A 14976-nucleotide genomic window follows, 5' to 3' on the forward strand; every position below is an offset into this window, starting at 1 on the left:
CACTGACCCAAAGATCGTCTATTATAAACATGATTCACTCCGCGATGTTTAGTTTGAGTTAAGAGCAGCTTTTTGATTTGTGATAGTAAAATATCTCACTGAACAGTCATTTCGAAAGTGATCTCAGCACACAGGCTACGTAAATGATAATATACGACGAGTTTGTTAATGGGAAACATGGTAATATTTTGTTTGTTTTTTTTTAAACAATCTTTAAAATATTTATGTGATGTCAAATCTTAAAATTCACTTTATTTCAATTTTATATGAACTTAAACTGTCTTTAGGTAACTTACATGATTCTTAGCAAAGTTTTGAAATCTAATTTATAACATGTTACACCATGCATGTGATTACTACTCAAATGATTTCAACCATTATGAAAACTGAATTATTCTCAAAGAGGACACTAAAAAAAGTTACTTTTACTGTCAGCCAGGAAACTTCAGAATGACTATAAGTCTATAAAGGAAGGCAAAGCATTGGCAGTGTTGTAAAAGGTGACTGGAAAAGAACAAAGTGTATCATTAGGCTATATCTTTATATCTTTTAGCAAGCCCTGATTATAACACAAAACTAAAAAAAGTCCCAGAATGCACATTACAATGAATGATGGATATTTAAAGCCACGAAGAGCAGAGTTTCATGTGACTTAATAGCAACTTTCACATAATTCTAATGACATGTTTTTGTTGAAAGAAAAATGAGACAATCCCAGTGACTATGTACGCACAATGTCTTTGTTGATAACCACATGGAGGCGCCAAAGGCTGCAAATGCCAAATTATGCACATAGTAGCTTTAAATAGGAGCAGAGTGAGACTTCTTACTTTCCCCCTCTCTGACCGCACATATTCTAGGCGGGGCTTCCTCCAATGCATTTCTCTCTGATAAATGAAAAAATATCAGGACATTACTCAGTCACTCCTCTTCAGCCTTGGAAGGAATCTTTACAGATGAGCAATGAAAGCAAAGCATGAATCAGTGTAAAAGCAAATAAATGTCTATAGTCTACGATCAGTTGTCAAGTACATGGTCAAAACAGGGGACAAAATACTCAAAAGAAAACTTAAATACCTTTATGCACAGATGGACAAACTGGAAAAGAAGCATCAAAAGACTCTTGCATTTCCCAAACTTTAATTTTTCAGTCACAGAGGCAATAATGAAGACAAACTGAACAAAAAATTGAAACCTTTACATATCATGTAAGCACATGCACCTGGAACAATAAAGGCTTGATGACAGAAGTGTAGTTTGAGATGTGAGAGGAGACAGATATACGTTGGTTAGACAAAATATTGGGTTCAAAAAATTCATCTATACTGACCAGTTTAAACTTAACCTAGAAGCTTATCAGATGTCTATAAAAAGTGAACCATCAATCATCTTAGTGGAAGTATCATCAGCATCACTCTACCTGTTTCCATTGACTATTCCTAACACAGGTATCTGGCAGGTTTTACTTGACAATCTTTCCTATAGTACACAGGAAGTGATGCATTTAATGCTTTCACAAGCAGCAGCAGCAGCAGCAGCAGCAGCAGGTGTTTAGGACAATCCTAAGAAAACACTGGTCCCACCTCCAAACTGCCCCAATCAAACTGGGATTTAAAGCAGAAACTCTCCAGTCTTTATTTACCAACCTTTAATTGAGTTTATCAATTTACAGTTAACAGTGTGGTAATTTAAAAAAAATTGCATCTGAAGGGAAGCATGTCTGCTATCCAATAAAGCACAAGTATTACTGAAGATAAAAACTGTTTAAGGTCATTAATGATCTCTGAATTCTTTATAAATGTTTCCATCAACCTTGGTGTTTATGCATTTCATGTTCCTGGTTTGTTTGGAATAAACAGAAGACCAACTGGGTAGTTAACAGAAGCAGTAATAACCATCATGGATGAATAAAAAGGAGAATGTCACCTCACCTGCAGAAAATTCAAGAAAAAAAGATGTGCTTAAGGAACCCCGACAGCATTCATTACAACAACATGAAGAACATATCTGGTCAAAAAAAGACACACATAGCCATGCATGAGAGTGGACATCCAGAGGCCAGAGAACAGAAGGCACATTCCACTTTGTGCTACCATAGCATGCCTGTCTGAACCCAACACTGCACACAACGCAACACCTTTTAAAGCTCGACACCAGAGCTGAGCCTGTTTAGTCTCTGATTAGTCTCTGCTGCAGCAGCAAGCTTCTTAACATGTGGAAACCTGTAAGAAACGGGTTCGCTATTAAATTCAGGCCCTGAGCCAAAGCACAAGAACTGCCGTTGTAATGTTTAATCCCACACAACTTCTGAGATACGTGAAAATAAGTTAAAATCTACGTATAATAACATCATTTGGAATTTATACACATTAAATGCTAGAAGGGAAATATTATAAAACATAAAAAAGAAGTAGGAACATTTTTTTAAAACTGTATACACACACACACACACACACACACACACACACAGGTAAGTGAATAATGCCAAGGAATAAAAACCTCAAATAAAAGATGCTTCACACGATAGTGTTAATTGGGTATACATACACATTTAGGGTCTAAAGCATACTGTATGATGCAAAAATAAATATCTGTAGAAAACGCAGGCTGATTTGTAACAGCAGTACCAGCTTTACAAACTAAGGCACCAGCAATGGAGGACAACCAAAGAGGCATTTCAAGAAGCACAGTCTTCTTATGCAAACAACTCTGAAATAATCATGAGATCTTTTTTTTTTCCAAGACACATATCAAAACAATTTTTTCAGGTTATTTGACAAACTATTAAAAACATCAAAAAAATCAGTTCTTTAGCAGAGTAACCTTGACGTCTTGAAAGTAGCCTCCAGCCTTGTACTCTAACAGACACAAACGTCTCTGTTATACAATTGTGATCCAAAACGCTTATGATCAATTAGAACACAGAACACATTGAATGGCCTAAAGGCAAAGAGAATTCATTTGTCACAAATTCAATGTACATTCTGCTGAAGATGACGTTGTGCTCAGCTAAACAAAGTGTTAATTAAACCCCGTCAAACAACACTGTGAAAAAAAAAACTCATAGGGAACACTGGTTGCCTTCAGCGAGAAAAAAAAAACCCCATCTCATAACATCTCTTTCAATCACTTCTTATGATACTCTGATTCAATATGACTGTAAAGAACATATCTATTGAGCTGTATTTAATGAGTTTGCCCTGCAGACTGACGTATATGTTATGGAAGGTTAGGGTGGAAAGATGGGAAACGGTGTTTGTCTTCCTCAATAACAAGACAATTTTTGAGAAATCTCAAGCTTCCTATTAAATTAGAAGACGTAATTGTTTGTTGAAATGCTGTACTTCAATACTTTTTAAAAATGTAACCTGCAAAACCTTAAACACTATTGTGGCGTAGTAAATATTGACATCATTTTTAATCATACAGCTGAGGTTGGAACCACTGAGTGGACAAGCATCCGCCTGGCCTAACGCTCCATGAGCCCTGTCTCATAGCTCACCTTGACCTGTCGTGAAAAATATTTCTATTTGGTCCATTTCAGTTATTTCACCAACCAATAGCAGAAGTCCATGTAGGGAAGGCTGTACAATTTGTGTAAAAATCATCAATACCAGTAGCCTTGTTGAAGTAGACATTGCCATTCCAAGGAAGGAAGCTGTTGTCAGAAACCCTGGAAATGAGTTGTGTTTCTATAACGCCAGAGAGCACAACAGATAAATGAACACTAGACTCTGGCACAAACAAATTGGTCTGTGTGTGGTATGTTTGTCCGTGCTGACAGGTAGCTAGTCATCCTATTGTTAAAAATCTAGTTGGCTAGCAAAATGTGTGACAATGCCAAAATAAAGGTTAGTTTTCACCCAGTAATCTATCAAAACCGTCATTGACCATGGCACGTTTCTATCCCAGCATGGTGAACAAGCAGGAGAGACTTCTTCTTCTGACAGCTGTGTTACTGTGCATGCTGTTCTTGTCTGAACCCCTTTTATTTCCTTTTTGTATTGTATGTACTGATCTTGTTTTTCTATATTACACAGAATGGGCAAACAGCTGGCTTCACCAACAAACCACCTCTCTACAATACAGGGAGGAATCAGTGATTTGTGGAATTTGTGGGAATGAAAAAAAAATGGGATTAGTGGGAACATTTTGCCTGGATCACCCACACTGCCGCTTATATACCTCAGTATTTACAAATGGCTAATGACAATGAGTTTCAGTTGCATTTTACTCACGCCATTGTCATTCCAAACTCAAATACAAAACAAATCCTCATTTAGTTGAGTTGCATAACTTAATGACATCACATCTTTGCAGTGCGGTTTCTGGCTTTGAGAGAAGTGCTTGTATTTGCAATATGATCTGTCATAAATAACAGGGAGTAACACATACACCGACTGAGTAAATCAAAGTGGGTGAGTATAAATCAGTGTTCTGTAGTAATCATGTCTTGTTGACACAAGGATGTAGTGGGAGAGCATGGAATAAGGTCCAAAGCAGTAAAGGGAACTTATGTGCCTGACCAGCATTAAGGAAGACTAGGCATTTCTGTGCGAATCACTCTAGTGGAGCAGCAGAGATGCACAGGTTGTTTAAGGCACAGGCAACTTGCACAATCTTATCAAAGGTTGAGAGGTTCGACGTGCGCTCGGAGGCCGTGGTAAAGGGGCTCTCCACAGGACCTGTAAGCATGGCGTACCTCTGCTTCACCATGGAGATCACCCTCTTCACATGCGTCTGCACGCTCACTGTCTCAGAGGAAGCGTTAGTCAGTGGTGAGCTCTCTGAGCTCCCGTACGCTTCTCCTTGGTAGCTGCCAGCGATTTTAAACAGGGCCCCGCGGGCAGCCACAGAATCAGCGATGTCGAGATCTCGACTCGCCAATACGACATCGCCTGGCAGAAGCTTGCACAGAAACCCGCAGCCCTCAGCCAGGCTCTTGTCGCTGACGTTTCCCAGCACACCCCTAGAGACGAAGGTGACAACGCCCTGCGGAGCCACACCAATCAGATATTTTAACACGTTACAACTTGTCCCCACCACCTGTTGTTGCTGCTGGTCGTTGCCCCGGGAAACCGGCTCCTCAAAAGGCACCATGAAACAGTCTATGATGACCGCGCAGTCAGGGTAGGACGAGTGCAGGGCCGCCGGGAGGTTTTTCCGCAGCTCGGCTCTGGAGGGCCAGAAGACAGCTGTGGGCACCAGAGTGGAGGACATGATGTTGACCATCCGATGCACGGTTCTGGTTACCGTGCCGACTTTGACACCAAAGCGGTAGGCCAGGTCTTGGTTGCGGAGGTCCAGACGGAGTCGCATCAGTGTCAGCAGAAGCTGCTGGAACTTGGAGAGCTTCATGTTCTTGATACCATCCATATGAGGTGCCAGCAGCCACATGACTGTCTCTAAAACAAAGTAGTTGGGTAAACCGGTGTAAAACTTCACCTTCTCTGCATCGTTCCTCAAGGAGTTCTCAGAGAGGGACATTTTCTCCACAGACTCCCTGAGAGTCTGGTTCTCCTTCTTCAAGGCTTTCAGGATGTCATCAAAGTTAACCGGTGTATCAGACGTCTGAGCAAACTTTCCTTTCTTGCTGTCACTCACAGATTCATCATCATCTTCGTCGTCTTCATCAGTGCTGAGGGAAGAGGAGGCACTTTCCTCCACCACAGCCTCCTGCTCCCTCTCCGCAGGATGTTCAGCCTGACCCCGCTCGCCCACCACCGACCTGCCCTGGCCCTGCAGGAACAACAAGGCGTTGGCCGCCTCCACTCGTGCTTCCTGCTTGTCCAGAATCTCTAAGGCACCCGGCTCCTTCATCTCTGGGGACAAGGGAGCTGTCGTGAACACAGAAGGAACATAATCTGGCGAACGTGGGTTCTTCACCTGTTTACCTGCATGTGGAAAGAGAGGATGTAGTAAACAGGAAGGCAGTGAAAAAAATATTGAGAAAAATGGAAATGTCTTTCCATGGCACTTTCACCAATAAAACTCTACCTTAGTCAGTAGAGTAAATGAGGACAAATTGTACTGGGCAAGCAGCCATGTTTTTCCCCACCTAAGCTGGCACATTGTCACACCCAAAAAGAGCAAAGTGAGCGGTTTGATAAGAGCTGAAAGGGTAACTGATTTTTAGGGTTGGCTCAGGATTCAAACCACAGTGCTGCTAAGCCAAAGTATTTTCTTTACTAATAGACAAATTCTTAATGTTATGAATTACTGTAGTGCAACATTTTGTATGACACTTAAATTACAACGTACAAACCTGAGAGAAAAAACTCTGTGATGCATGTTCATGTAATAAATCACTAATAGGTGTTAACAATAACTTTACATCAAGAATAGCATGGAAACTCACAATATTGAAAATATGCAGGCACCAGAGAAACAGATGTAGATATAACACAAATCTCCTTATTTTACAGAGAAGAAAACAGAACTGGCTCAAATCATAACAAGCTGGTAGGCAAAGTATTTATAATTCGGAAATGTCAACTTGTTAAGGGTAAGCTAATTGAAAGAGTTAATTATTGTCTAATCAAACATAATAGATTAATCGATAGAGAACTAACTATACAGGCCTAGTGGTAGCCCGAAAATAAAAGTGAGGCCAAATATGACACTGTACTCACTAGCGTCACATTTTATCAAACCACAAAAAGTGAAACTAAAGAAAATGCACTTTCAGCCTCTCGGGATTTATCTCTCTGAGGAATTCCAACGACAGAAATGTGATGTGTAAGAAAACAAACTGTGGTACTTTCTGCTGTAGTGTAGTTGTACTGCATTCATACCTGAGATGAAGTGAGTACTACACAGCCGACTGCCGTCGTTGGGCACCCAGCCCTCCCGGTTCACAGCAGCTATCCAGCGCTGCTTCCTCTCGGGGTCCCGGGGGAAACGGTAGAAAGATAAGGTGGTGCCGGGCGTCCTTCTGTTCCTACAGCCTGCCACCACACATGTGTGCACCATAGTAAGGCCACGGAGAAGCGTGGAGGTGTGCGCTACTATTTGTTGGGTGTTTTGACTCCCAAAATGGTGGCCGACACAGCCAGTCGGTGAAAGAAAAAAAACGGTAGCACCGTCATCATCGGTCGTTTGCGTTCAACGATCTAATTGCACCAGCACGGTGTGACGTCACTGACATACGATCTTTCACTCACGCCGCGCTGAAACAAAGCTAATGGTGTGAAATGATAAATAATCAGACCAAATATTGGTGAAATCGCATTAAATGGCATTAGCGTTAGTGGACGTCCGCGATGCCTGTGCTGGATGCTGTTGCTCACTAACTAACTCAGTACAACCAGACAGCGTGCTTGTTGAAAATGTCACCGTGCTACAGCGGCAGCTGTTGCTTAGAAATAAATAATTGGGGAATATAACATCTGGCTTACATTCAGTGCAGATAAGTGATTGTGCCGGTCTTAACAGCAGTATATAGTGTGGTTCTCCTTATCCTCAACAACTGGGCTTTGAAGATAATGGAGGGATGAATGTCACTGTTTTATTTAACATGTTTACCATATGCCCACATTAAAAAGACCAAATCTAACTTAGATTATATGGCCAAAAGTATGTGGACACCAGCTGTCCATAAACTTTTGTGTACTTTTGTTCTGGGGATGTTTTTCATGGTTTCAGCAGGGCCCCTCTTTGTCAATGAAGGGAGTCTACTCAATACTGTACTCCATCCTACAGTAGACAACAAAACAATCTAACCACAAGGTCCATTAAGTAGCTGTCCTGGAGCTTTCCATCATATCATATGATCCTGCTGATGAGATGAGTTTTCCCATGTTGTCATTTTTGCACTATTGCCATATGTTTACAATGCCATTTGCACAGCTCTACTACAAATACTTTCAGATATATACTACCTCATATATAATTCAAGTTTGTACATAAGTTGACATATTTCTTAGTGTGTTTTTACTGTATTATATTACTATATATTTTCATTATATTGTGGCTTACTACGTGTAGATACTGTGCTGAGCTGTGGCAGGGATCACCTGCAACTTCAAACTCTTGAAAGAATTTTGAACACATTTGACAGCCAGCGTCCCCCCGGTCATTGCAAGACTTTTATTACACGCTGGCGATGGTGGAAATCTGGGACTACTGAGTGACATCAGGCTCTACTGTTTTGGCTTTCATTTTTCATGCTGTCTACTAGAGTTCAGATCACACAATATCAGCAATATCAAAGTTTACTTCTTTTATCCATCATCAGCTTGACATTTTATTGTTATACTTCGTTTTTGCTTTAAATGTAACACAATAAAAACACAATAAATTTGAATGAGGCATTTTATACTGTATGTGCAGCAATGTGCAGCAATCTATAACAAATCTATAAAAGTGCAAATTATTTACCAGTCATGCATAAGAACTATTTACAGTCTAGACCTTCTAGATAAAGATGTCATCATGCTTGTATTTGGCTATCTTAGTTTAAATTTAATTAGCTGCAGTTCTCTTGTAATGTAGTGAAGTCAGAGGTTGCCAGAGTCCAGAATCTCTATGACTAGAAGATGAAAGTATAAGAAGGCTTTTGTGAGTTGGGTTGAGACCAGATCTCAGTCACAAAAAGTGTGATATATCCAAGCCACCTTCAGTTGTGTAAGTTCAGTTTGTACACAGACCCTCCAACATGCTCCAGCCTCTTGAGCTCGCTTAGACACAGGATGTATACAGGGGTCTTGGTTCCAACACTGGTAATCCTCCTCAGCTCCTCCATCTGAAACTCTGTTTTTTTTCCTGCAGAGGGCACCACAGAACAGCCACGGGTTAGATGCATTAGACAGCAGCTGCAAGTCCAAAAAGTTTTCTTAATAGGTCCCATATTGTTTCTTTTTCTAGGTACCAACGATATTATCACAGCAACCTCTGGTCCTGACATACTTTATTTTGCTTGGCTGTAAAGTTATTTGGTAGAATTAGTTGTTTTTCAAGTGAATAACAAAAGCTGTCTGAATGTTACGAGTTACCACGAGTATGAAACCAACAATATTTGGCTATATCTGTATAATCTGCCTTTCCGTTTTATTTTATGCACTTAAACTGGAGGAATCGCCTTGTTTTGGTCTCTGTGTAGTCTTGACTGGGTTTTGAGCGACAGTTCATTTTGATAAAGTTCTGGTTGCAGCTTCTTCAGTGTTACGAGTTACTAAAACAAAAACATTTGATGACATGAGCAAGAACTCTGTGGAAATGTGATGAGCATTTTCCACCATTTTTCATAGACCAAACGATAATCAAGAAAATGGTTTGCAGATTAATTGATAATGAAAACAATCATTAATCGCAGCTGTAAATATTCAAATTATAAATTCATTCCTTACTTCATTCCCACTCAATCTACTGTCAGTGTCACCCCCCAGTAAACCCCACAGACTGACCTCGACACTCTGCCATGAAGTTGTTGATGTTGTGGACTGTCTGGTTGAGGTTGTGCAGAGTCATCTGCCTCAGGTAGCTTGGTAAACTCTGAAACTCGCTCTCTGACACCAGAGACAAAGTCACAACTCTGGAGAGAGGACTGCATGGAAGGACAGTTAAAATACAAATAAGTTTTTAAAAAAATCTACATGCATGAATGCTATCAGGACAGCATAAATAAAACAACACGGTAGATGGAACTAAAAACATGAATCATCATCTAAACATGCGAGACAAATGTTAGTACTTTCCTCAACATCTTTAATATTCTTTTCTACAACCCTGCAGCTGTCTGCTGGTCTGCAACTTCAGGAGGGAGATTCTATAAAAATCTGGTAACGCTTTACTTTAACTCCCCATATTTAGCATTTATAAGCATATAAGCAATGATTTATAACACTAGCAGATTTAAGGACATTTTAAGCATATATTAATGTACAGTACTTATCATTTATAACTTCTCCTATGAAGACATATTTTATATTACTGCAACTGAGTTCTCCTACACTGTCATTCATGATCTGCTGAAACACCTGCCTCCACTTAAGGACGCCCACAGGAGGAGTTGTAGTCGTGGACAAATGTTTATGACTGATAAGTACGGGCACGTAAAGGGGAAGGTGTTGTTTTCTCAGCTAATTCACCTGTTTTTAGCTTTTTCTGGTCTGACATGTGGATTCTCAACTTCCGTGGTCGCTTTCTTCAAGTGAGTTTGGGACACAAGCTACAAAATAAAAGAGAAATCATATGTTAAAAAGGTACAAAAGAAGCAGATTATGAATATACTTCATAGTAAACCCTAATATATGTAAATGTAGTTGCAGAGAATGGCAGGAATGTTGAATTTTACCAGTTAGAAATCTGGCTATGACATTCTGTACATGTAGCGTATGCTTAGGCATCACTATTTTCAGGGTTTTTTTTATGAGTTTTGAAAGTCAGGAATCTTACACATTTTTATTTAGCAAAAAGATTAAAAGTTATTTGATTCCTGTGTCAAACAGATTTTAAGAAGTTTTTTTGTAATGGCAAGAAATGAACCCAGACTGCTTGAAGGCAGGACAATAAATTTAAATCTAAAAACTTACGTTACAAAAACTTATCAGAAATATACAATATTGGTAGTAAATCAGCTAGGACAAAAACTACAAGCAGTCTTTTCAATGGAAAGATGTGCTATTCATGGAAAAAAAAGACTTACTTTACAGATGTCCTGTGTAACAGAGCTGAGGTCTGGCCTCTCTGGGGTGCTGGGATCTTGGTAGTCCCCCCTGATGCAAGGTGTCCCCAAGTTGAACTGCTGAGTGGGTCCATCCAGCTCCAGACGGCTGACAGTGGGATCCTTAGCTACGTTTTCAAATTCACTAAACTTTTTTGCACTTTTCTAGAGGCAAACAGGAAGACAGGTAAAACGGCAAACAATTAGATCAGCTCGACAAAACAGTCTCTGCTGGACAGGAAAAAACAGTAGTGATAAAACATCACGTGGTGTGTTCGCTGTTCACCAGCCAACATCTTAACCTAACCAGAGCTTCCTCTGATGCCACCGCTTTTCTACATTCTCAATAAACAACAAACAACCAAAGGCTGCTGTTGTATGGCCTCAATTTTATCTGTTTTTCACTGTACAGAAGTCAACAACAATTATGATGAATCCTGGCTCTCTGGCCCCACATGACTGACCAGGTGCGGGACAAGTATAATACAGTATATTTTGTATAATTACCTTGTGATACATTTATTGATAAATTGGTACATAGAAATGTTTTGTGTGTATTTTAGTCATTTGCAATTCTGCGTTGCTGCTGATTTGTGTGCTTTGTTGAACTGATATAAGTTGTTTACAAGATTTGCTTTCCAAAATGTTAAATGTACAATCATTTTTTTGCTATTTTAGGGCAATAATACCCTCTATAGTGTATCATAATCTATCTAAAAATAGAAAGCCAGGACAAATACAATAGGGTTCTAACACTGGTGGTGTTTGGACACCTAATCAAGAATCCAGAAAATTCTGTTTTATATTTGTAAACTCTATATGAGCAAGTGATTAGTTAGTCCATATTAAGGTGAGGAATTATCATAAATCCTTGCTAGTGAATCTTTTGGCAATCCATCTGACGCTTGTCGAGATATTTCAGTCTAATACAAAGTGGTGGAACAACCAACTGACAGCCCGACATTTCCATCCCTAGAGCCATGCCGCTAGCGTGTCTAAAAATATAGTCAATTTTGCAACACAGCAGTCAGTGTGACTTGTGGAAATAGAAATTTCACCAATGATGCTTCACGCTTACACTTTGTAAAGAGTTTCCCAAAACAGACTCAAGGTTAGGCATCTCCAGCGTCTGCTTGTCCTCCACACCTATGATGGATATCTCTGGGACATCGTATTCCCACTTGCGTTTGGAGCCGGTTGCTGCATGATGAGTTGGAAATTCGAAGGTGTGGCTGTCATCGTCAGCTTGCATGTTGATAGGCTCAGGCTGTCGTGCACTCTGCAAAACATATGCAAGAAGGCACACACAATGAGCAGCAATTCTGTGGTTCAGTGAGTCTGAACAGGGAAATGAAGAAATTTTGTTCACATTGGTATCAGCTAAAATCGATTTTAAGATGTCAGGATAAAAGAAAAATCTAAAAAAATATCGGAATTTAAATATTTCACTCAAAAATTAGTAATACCTTTTTGGTGCTGACCAGACGGTTCACGTATGGGGTTTTAAACTCTGGGACCTCAGGGGTGGTGGGCAGGTTTCCAGGGCAACCAGGGGATTCTGGGTCACCGCCCCCTTGTGCAGACGGGGTGCAATGAGCATTTGTCTTTTTGATCTTGAACCCCGGGGTGCAAAACACGGGCGGCTCTGGAGAGTCCAAGTTGTCTGCTAAAGGGAATGAGAACAGTGTGGTACAGTGGGAAAGTAAAGCTGAGATCTAAGGTCTATACAAGTAGTTCCTCATTTAAATCACAATTTTGCAGATTCTTTAAAAATCATATTGACACCATTATTGAAACATTTAGAGGGATACCCACTCCTATGTGTGAGTCTAAAATGATCAGACTTCCAGCTATTACAGCTATTAGGAAAATATTAAACCCAAGGATGCCTGGTCAGAAACAAGGCATAGACTGCAAACAATTTCATACCTTTTGTCTGCAAACTCTCCATCAGAGAGTTCACTGGTGGTACTGGGAGGTCCTGCGTTGGTTTGCTGAGGAAGGCAGAAGACATGGATACAGGAGCAGGAGGCAGTGAGTATAGACTGTAAAAACAACTCTAGCAGTGCTGTTGCAAATCCTGCATGTTGCTAGTAGAGATCAATAAAGGTTATATACTGTACACATTACGTAATGGTCATTATGCTGTACCTTTGGGGCTTCTCAACGTTCTTCCGGAACAAGTCCATGGTGAAGTCATTGTTCAGACACATGGTGTGCTCAGAAATGCCAAAGTCATGCATCTGGGGTGGTTGCAGCTCATCCTCATCCATCCGCAGAGCACATTTGGGAGTTATGGGCATGGGTGGTGTTGCTGGCGTGTTGAGTGTGGGTTGAGGGAGGCTCATCTCAGGCATAGGCGGCACTTCAGCGCACCATTCTGTCCCAGCCAGGGTTCTCTTCAGCTGCATCTCAGACAGTCCGAAGTCAGAGAGCTGCGGGGTTCGCAGCAAGTCAGTGAAGGGTGGTGGTCCCGCAGGAGAATGGCTCACTCCAGACTCCTCCTGGCTTTCCTCCTCTTCTCCTGACTTGTTTTCATTTTCATCCGCTGCTTCGTCTTCCGCCTCTGACTCCTGAACTTTGGATTCTGTGTAAGAAGCAGTTATAAATATAACTATACAGAGAAAATAACATGAAACCCAGAAACAGATAAACTAATAACAGTCCACAATGTTTGACTCCCACTGATACAGTCATTACTTACTGTTTGGTCTCTGGGTATCTCTGGGAGACTGGTAGCCGTATTTTTCCCAGTGTCCCTTTATTCTCTGGATGTCATCAGTGACCTTCTTCTCCATCACCCTGCAGGCCTTAATGAAGCTGCTCACCTCGTTCACCTGTGCTTTCTGCTGAGCCACCTGATCCTGCACCTGCACCTATTTGAAGACCAGACCGGAGATGATGTGAATTCTCCTTTTAAAAGTTAATAGAGATATAGTGGCTGATGTTGCAGATAGAGTGTTGAAGGAATAGCACTTTTAAAGTCTTTGTGAAGTGTTTACAAACCTTCATGATGAGAAAAAAATCATTCATTCTGGATGTAGCGAGGCAACGAGTTTATTTTAACAACATCTCAACTCTAACTGTAAGAAAAGTTACACTACAGATAAGTTACTATATGTTAACACTATATCGATGTATTCAACGTTGTACATCCTGGCACATTCCGTCTAAACGGAACACACGTTAATTGCTTTGTTAAAACGTTTTAATGATTTGCTTAAAACGGTGTGACATTAAAATGTGAGATTTTAAAAGAGTTTGGCGTTTGGGAATCATACCTTGAAGTTCTTGACGTCACAGTTCAGTTCGTGATATGCTCGCATTGCTTTCGCCGTTGTTTCTGAAATGTGAACATTAACAGTTATATTGACAAAATGTTAATGGTTTATACATAGTCTGTCAGGGCTGGACAGCGGGGCTTGCTTGTCAGTGTGTCACTTACCGCTGTCATCGTCGTTGTTGCGGTTTTCAAAGGAGTGCTGAAGCTTTCCAGTTTCTGTTTCCAGAGTCACCGCCAGCTTCCTCAACTTGGTGAAGAACCGCGCCGTCGGGTCCATTTTCAGACAAGAGTGTTATGCATCAAAATCCCGACCAATTCCTGCAACTGTGCTGCCGAGCCGTTAGTTTATGTTCTATTCCCTACCTTCAATTTTCGCGCCTCTTCCGGCTGCCTTATTTTTTCCCACCCGCATTAAGCGAAGACCCGCCCTCCTCTGCCTCTGATTGGCTAATACTCGTTGCCTTCGTTGTTAAGATTGGTTAGATTTAGGCACGAGGAGTGAAAGTTAGGGTAAGAATATCAGGGTAAACCAATCCCTGATATTCTTACTCGCAGAACGTCTTAATCACAGAATGCGGGTGGGAAGAAACCATAGAAAAAAAGAAATTATGCCTTCCGGCCACACAAGGAACACAATTTTCTTCTTTGTTGGTTTTTATGCGCTGGGCATGAAAGTCTCACACTAGCGCCCCCTATCTTGAAATTTGTGGTTTATTTCTCTTCACAAAAACATAGGAGTGTTAAAGTGTTGAAGAACAAGACGTTTGTGCAAAACAGAATTTATTTAACCGGTCTGATTATTTTAAAACATTGGAGAATTTTAATGTTGTGAAAAAAGACACATCTAGGTTACATGGTTCATTTTGGCATCCATAACTGGGGGTTTTCAGAATGCACATTTCTCTGTGAATAATTTTGTCTGTGTATTTGTTCCATTTGTTTATGTACGGGTGGGCCCCCATTACTGGCTAATATGATTGGTTTAATTTCCTTATTACGAACCAGGTTTGAATAGAAACACACATTTTGT

The 14976-nt window shown here is 40.6% G+C and overlaps 2 protein-coding genes across 4 annotated transcripts; both read right to left on the reverse strand.

The window, feature by feature from the left end:
* Positions 1–1128: 1128 nt before the first annotated feature.
* Positions 1129–7979, reverse strand: LOC122992533. The gene is made up of 2 exons (XM_044366365.1): positions 6795–7979; positions 1129–5894 (listed from the first exon to the last, which is right to left on the reverse strand). The coding sequence occupies exons 1-2, from the start codon at positions 6970–6972 to the stop codon at positions 4561–4563; spliced, it is 1512 nt and encodes a 503-aa protein (XP_044222300.1). The 5' UTR covers positions 6973–7979; the 3' UTR covers positions 1129–4560.
* A 161-nt stretch (positions 7980–8140) lies between these two features.
* ska3 (spindle and kinetochore associated complex subunit 3) lies at positions 8141–14534 on the reverse strand. 3 transcript variants are annotated; one of them, XM_044366364.1, is made up of 12 exons: positions 14310–14534; positions 14109–14193; positions 13945–14006; positions 13368–13539; positions 12815–13250; positions 12593–12657; positions 12130–12329; positions 11742–11942; positions 10646–10828; positions 10089–10168; positions 9405–9544; positions 8141–8763 (listed from the first exon to the last, which is right to left on the reverse strand). In XM_044366364.1, exons 3-12 carry the CDS (start codon positions 13987–13989, stop codon positions 8618–8620), a joined length of 1668 nt encoding a protein of 555 aa, XP_044222299.1. In that variant the 5' UTR covers positions 13990–14006; positions 14109–14193; positions 14310–14534; the 3' UTR covers positions 8141–8617. The 3 variants fall into 3 exon arrangements, with proteins under 3 accessions (XP_044222299.1, XP_044222298.1, XP_044222297.1); XM_044366363.1 differs by lacking the exon at positions 14310–14534 and having other exon boundaries at positions 12130–12326; positions 14109–14303; XM_044366362.1 differs by lacking the exon at positions 14310–14534 and having other exon boundaries at positions 14109–14303.
* Between the last annotated feature and the right edge of the window lie 442 nt (positions 14535–14976).

This window comes from Thunnus albacares, chromosome 11, assembly GCF_914725855.1.
Source record: "Thunnus albacares chromosome 11, fThuAlb1.1, whole genome shotgun sequence".
In the NCBI taxonomy this organism is placed as follows: Eukaryota; Metazoa; Chordata; class Actinopteri; order Scombriformes; family Scombridae; genus Thunnus; species Thunnus albacares.

What these genes read in the sequence shown, in the direction of transcription:
- LOC122992533 (XM_044366365.1), bottom strand. Translation starts at nt 6,972, where the DNA reads ATGGTGCACACATGTGTGGTGGCAGGCTGTAGGAACAGAAGGACGCCC. An exon ending in TAGTACTCACTTCATCTCAG is followed by an intron (nt 5,895 to 6,794) that starts GTATGAATGCAG and finishes TTCCACATGCAG; the next exon opens with GTAAACAGGTGAAGAACCCA.
- ska3 (XM_044366362.1), bottom strand. Translation starts at nt 14,223, where the DNA reads ATGGACCCGACGGCGCGGTTCTTCACCAAGTTGAGGAAGCTGGCGGTG. An exon ending in GTGACGTCAAGAACTTCAAG is followed by an intron (nt 13,540 to 13,944) that starts GTATGATTCCCA and finishes GTCTTCAAATAG; the next exon opens with GTGCAGGTGCAGGATCAGGT. An exon ending in TGGGAAACTCTTTACAAAGT is followed by an intron (nt 10,829 to 11,741) that starts GTAAGCGTGAAG and finishes GTTTGCCTCTAG; the next exon opens with AAAAGTGCAAAAAAGTTTAG.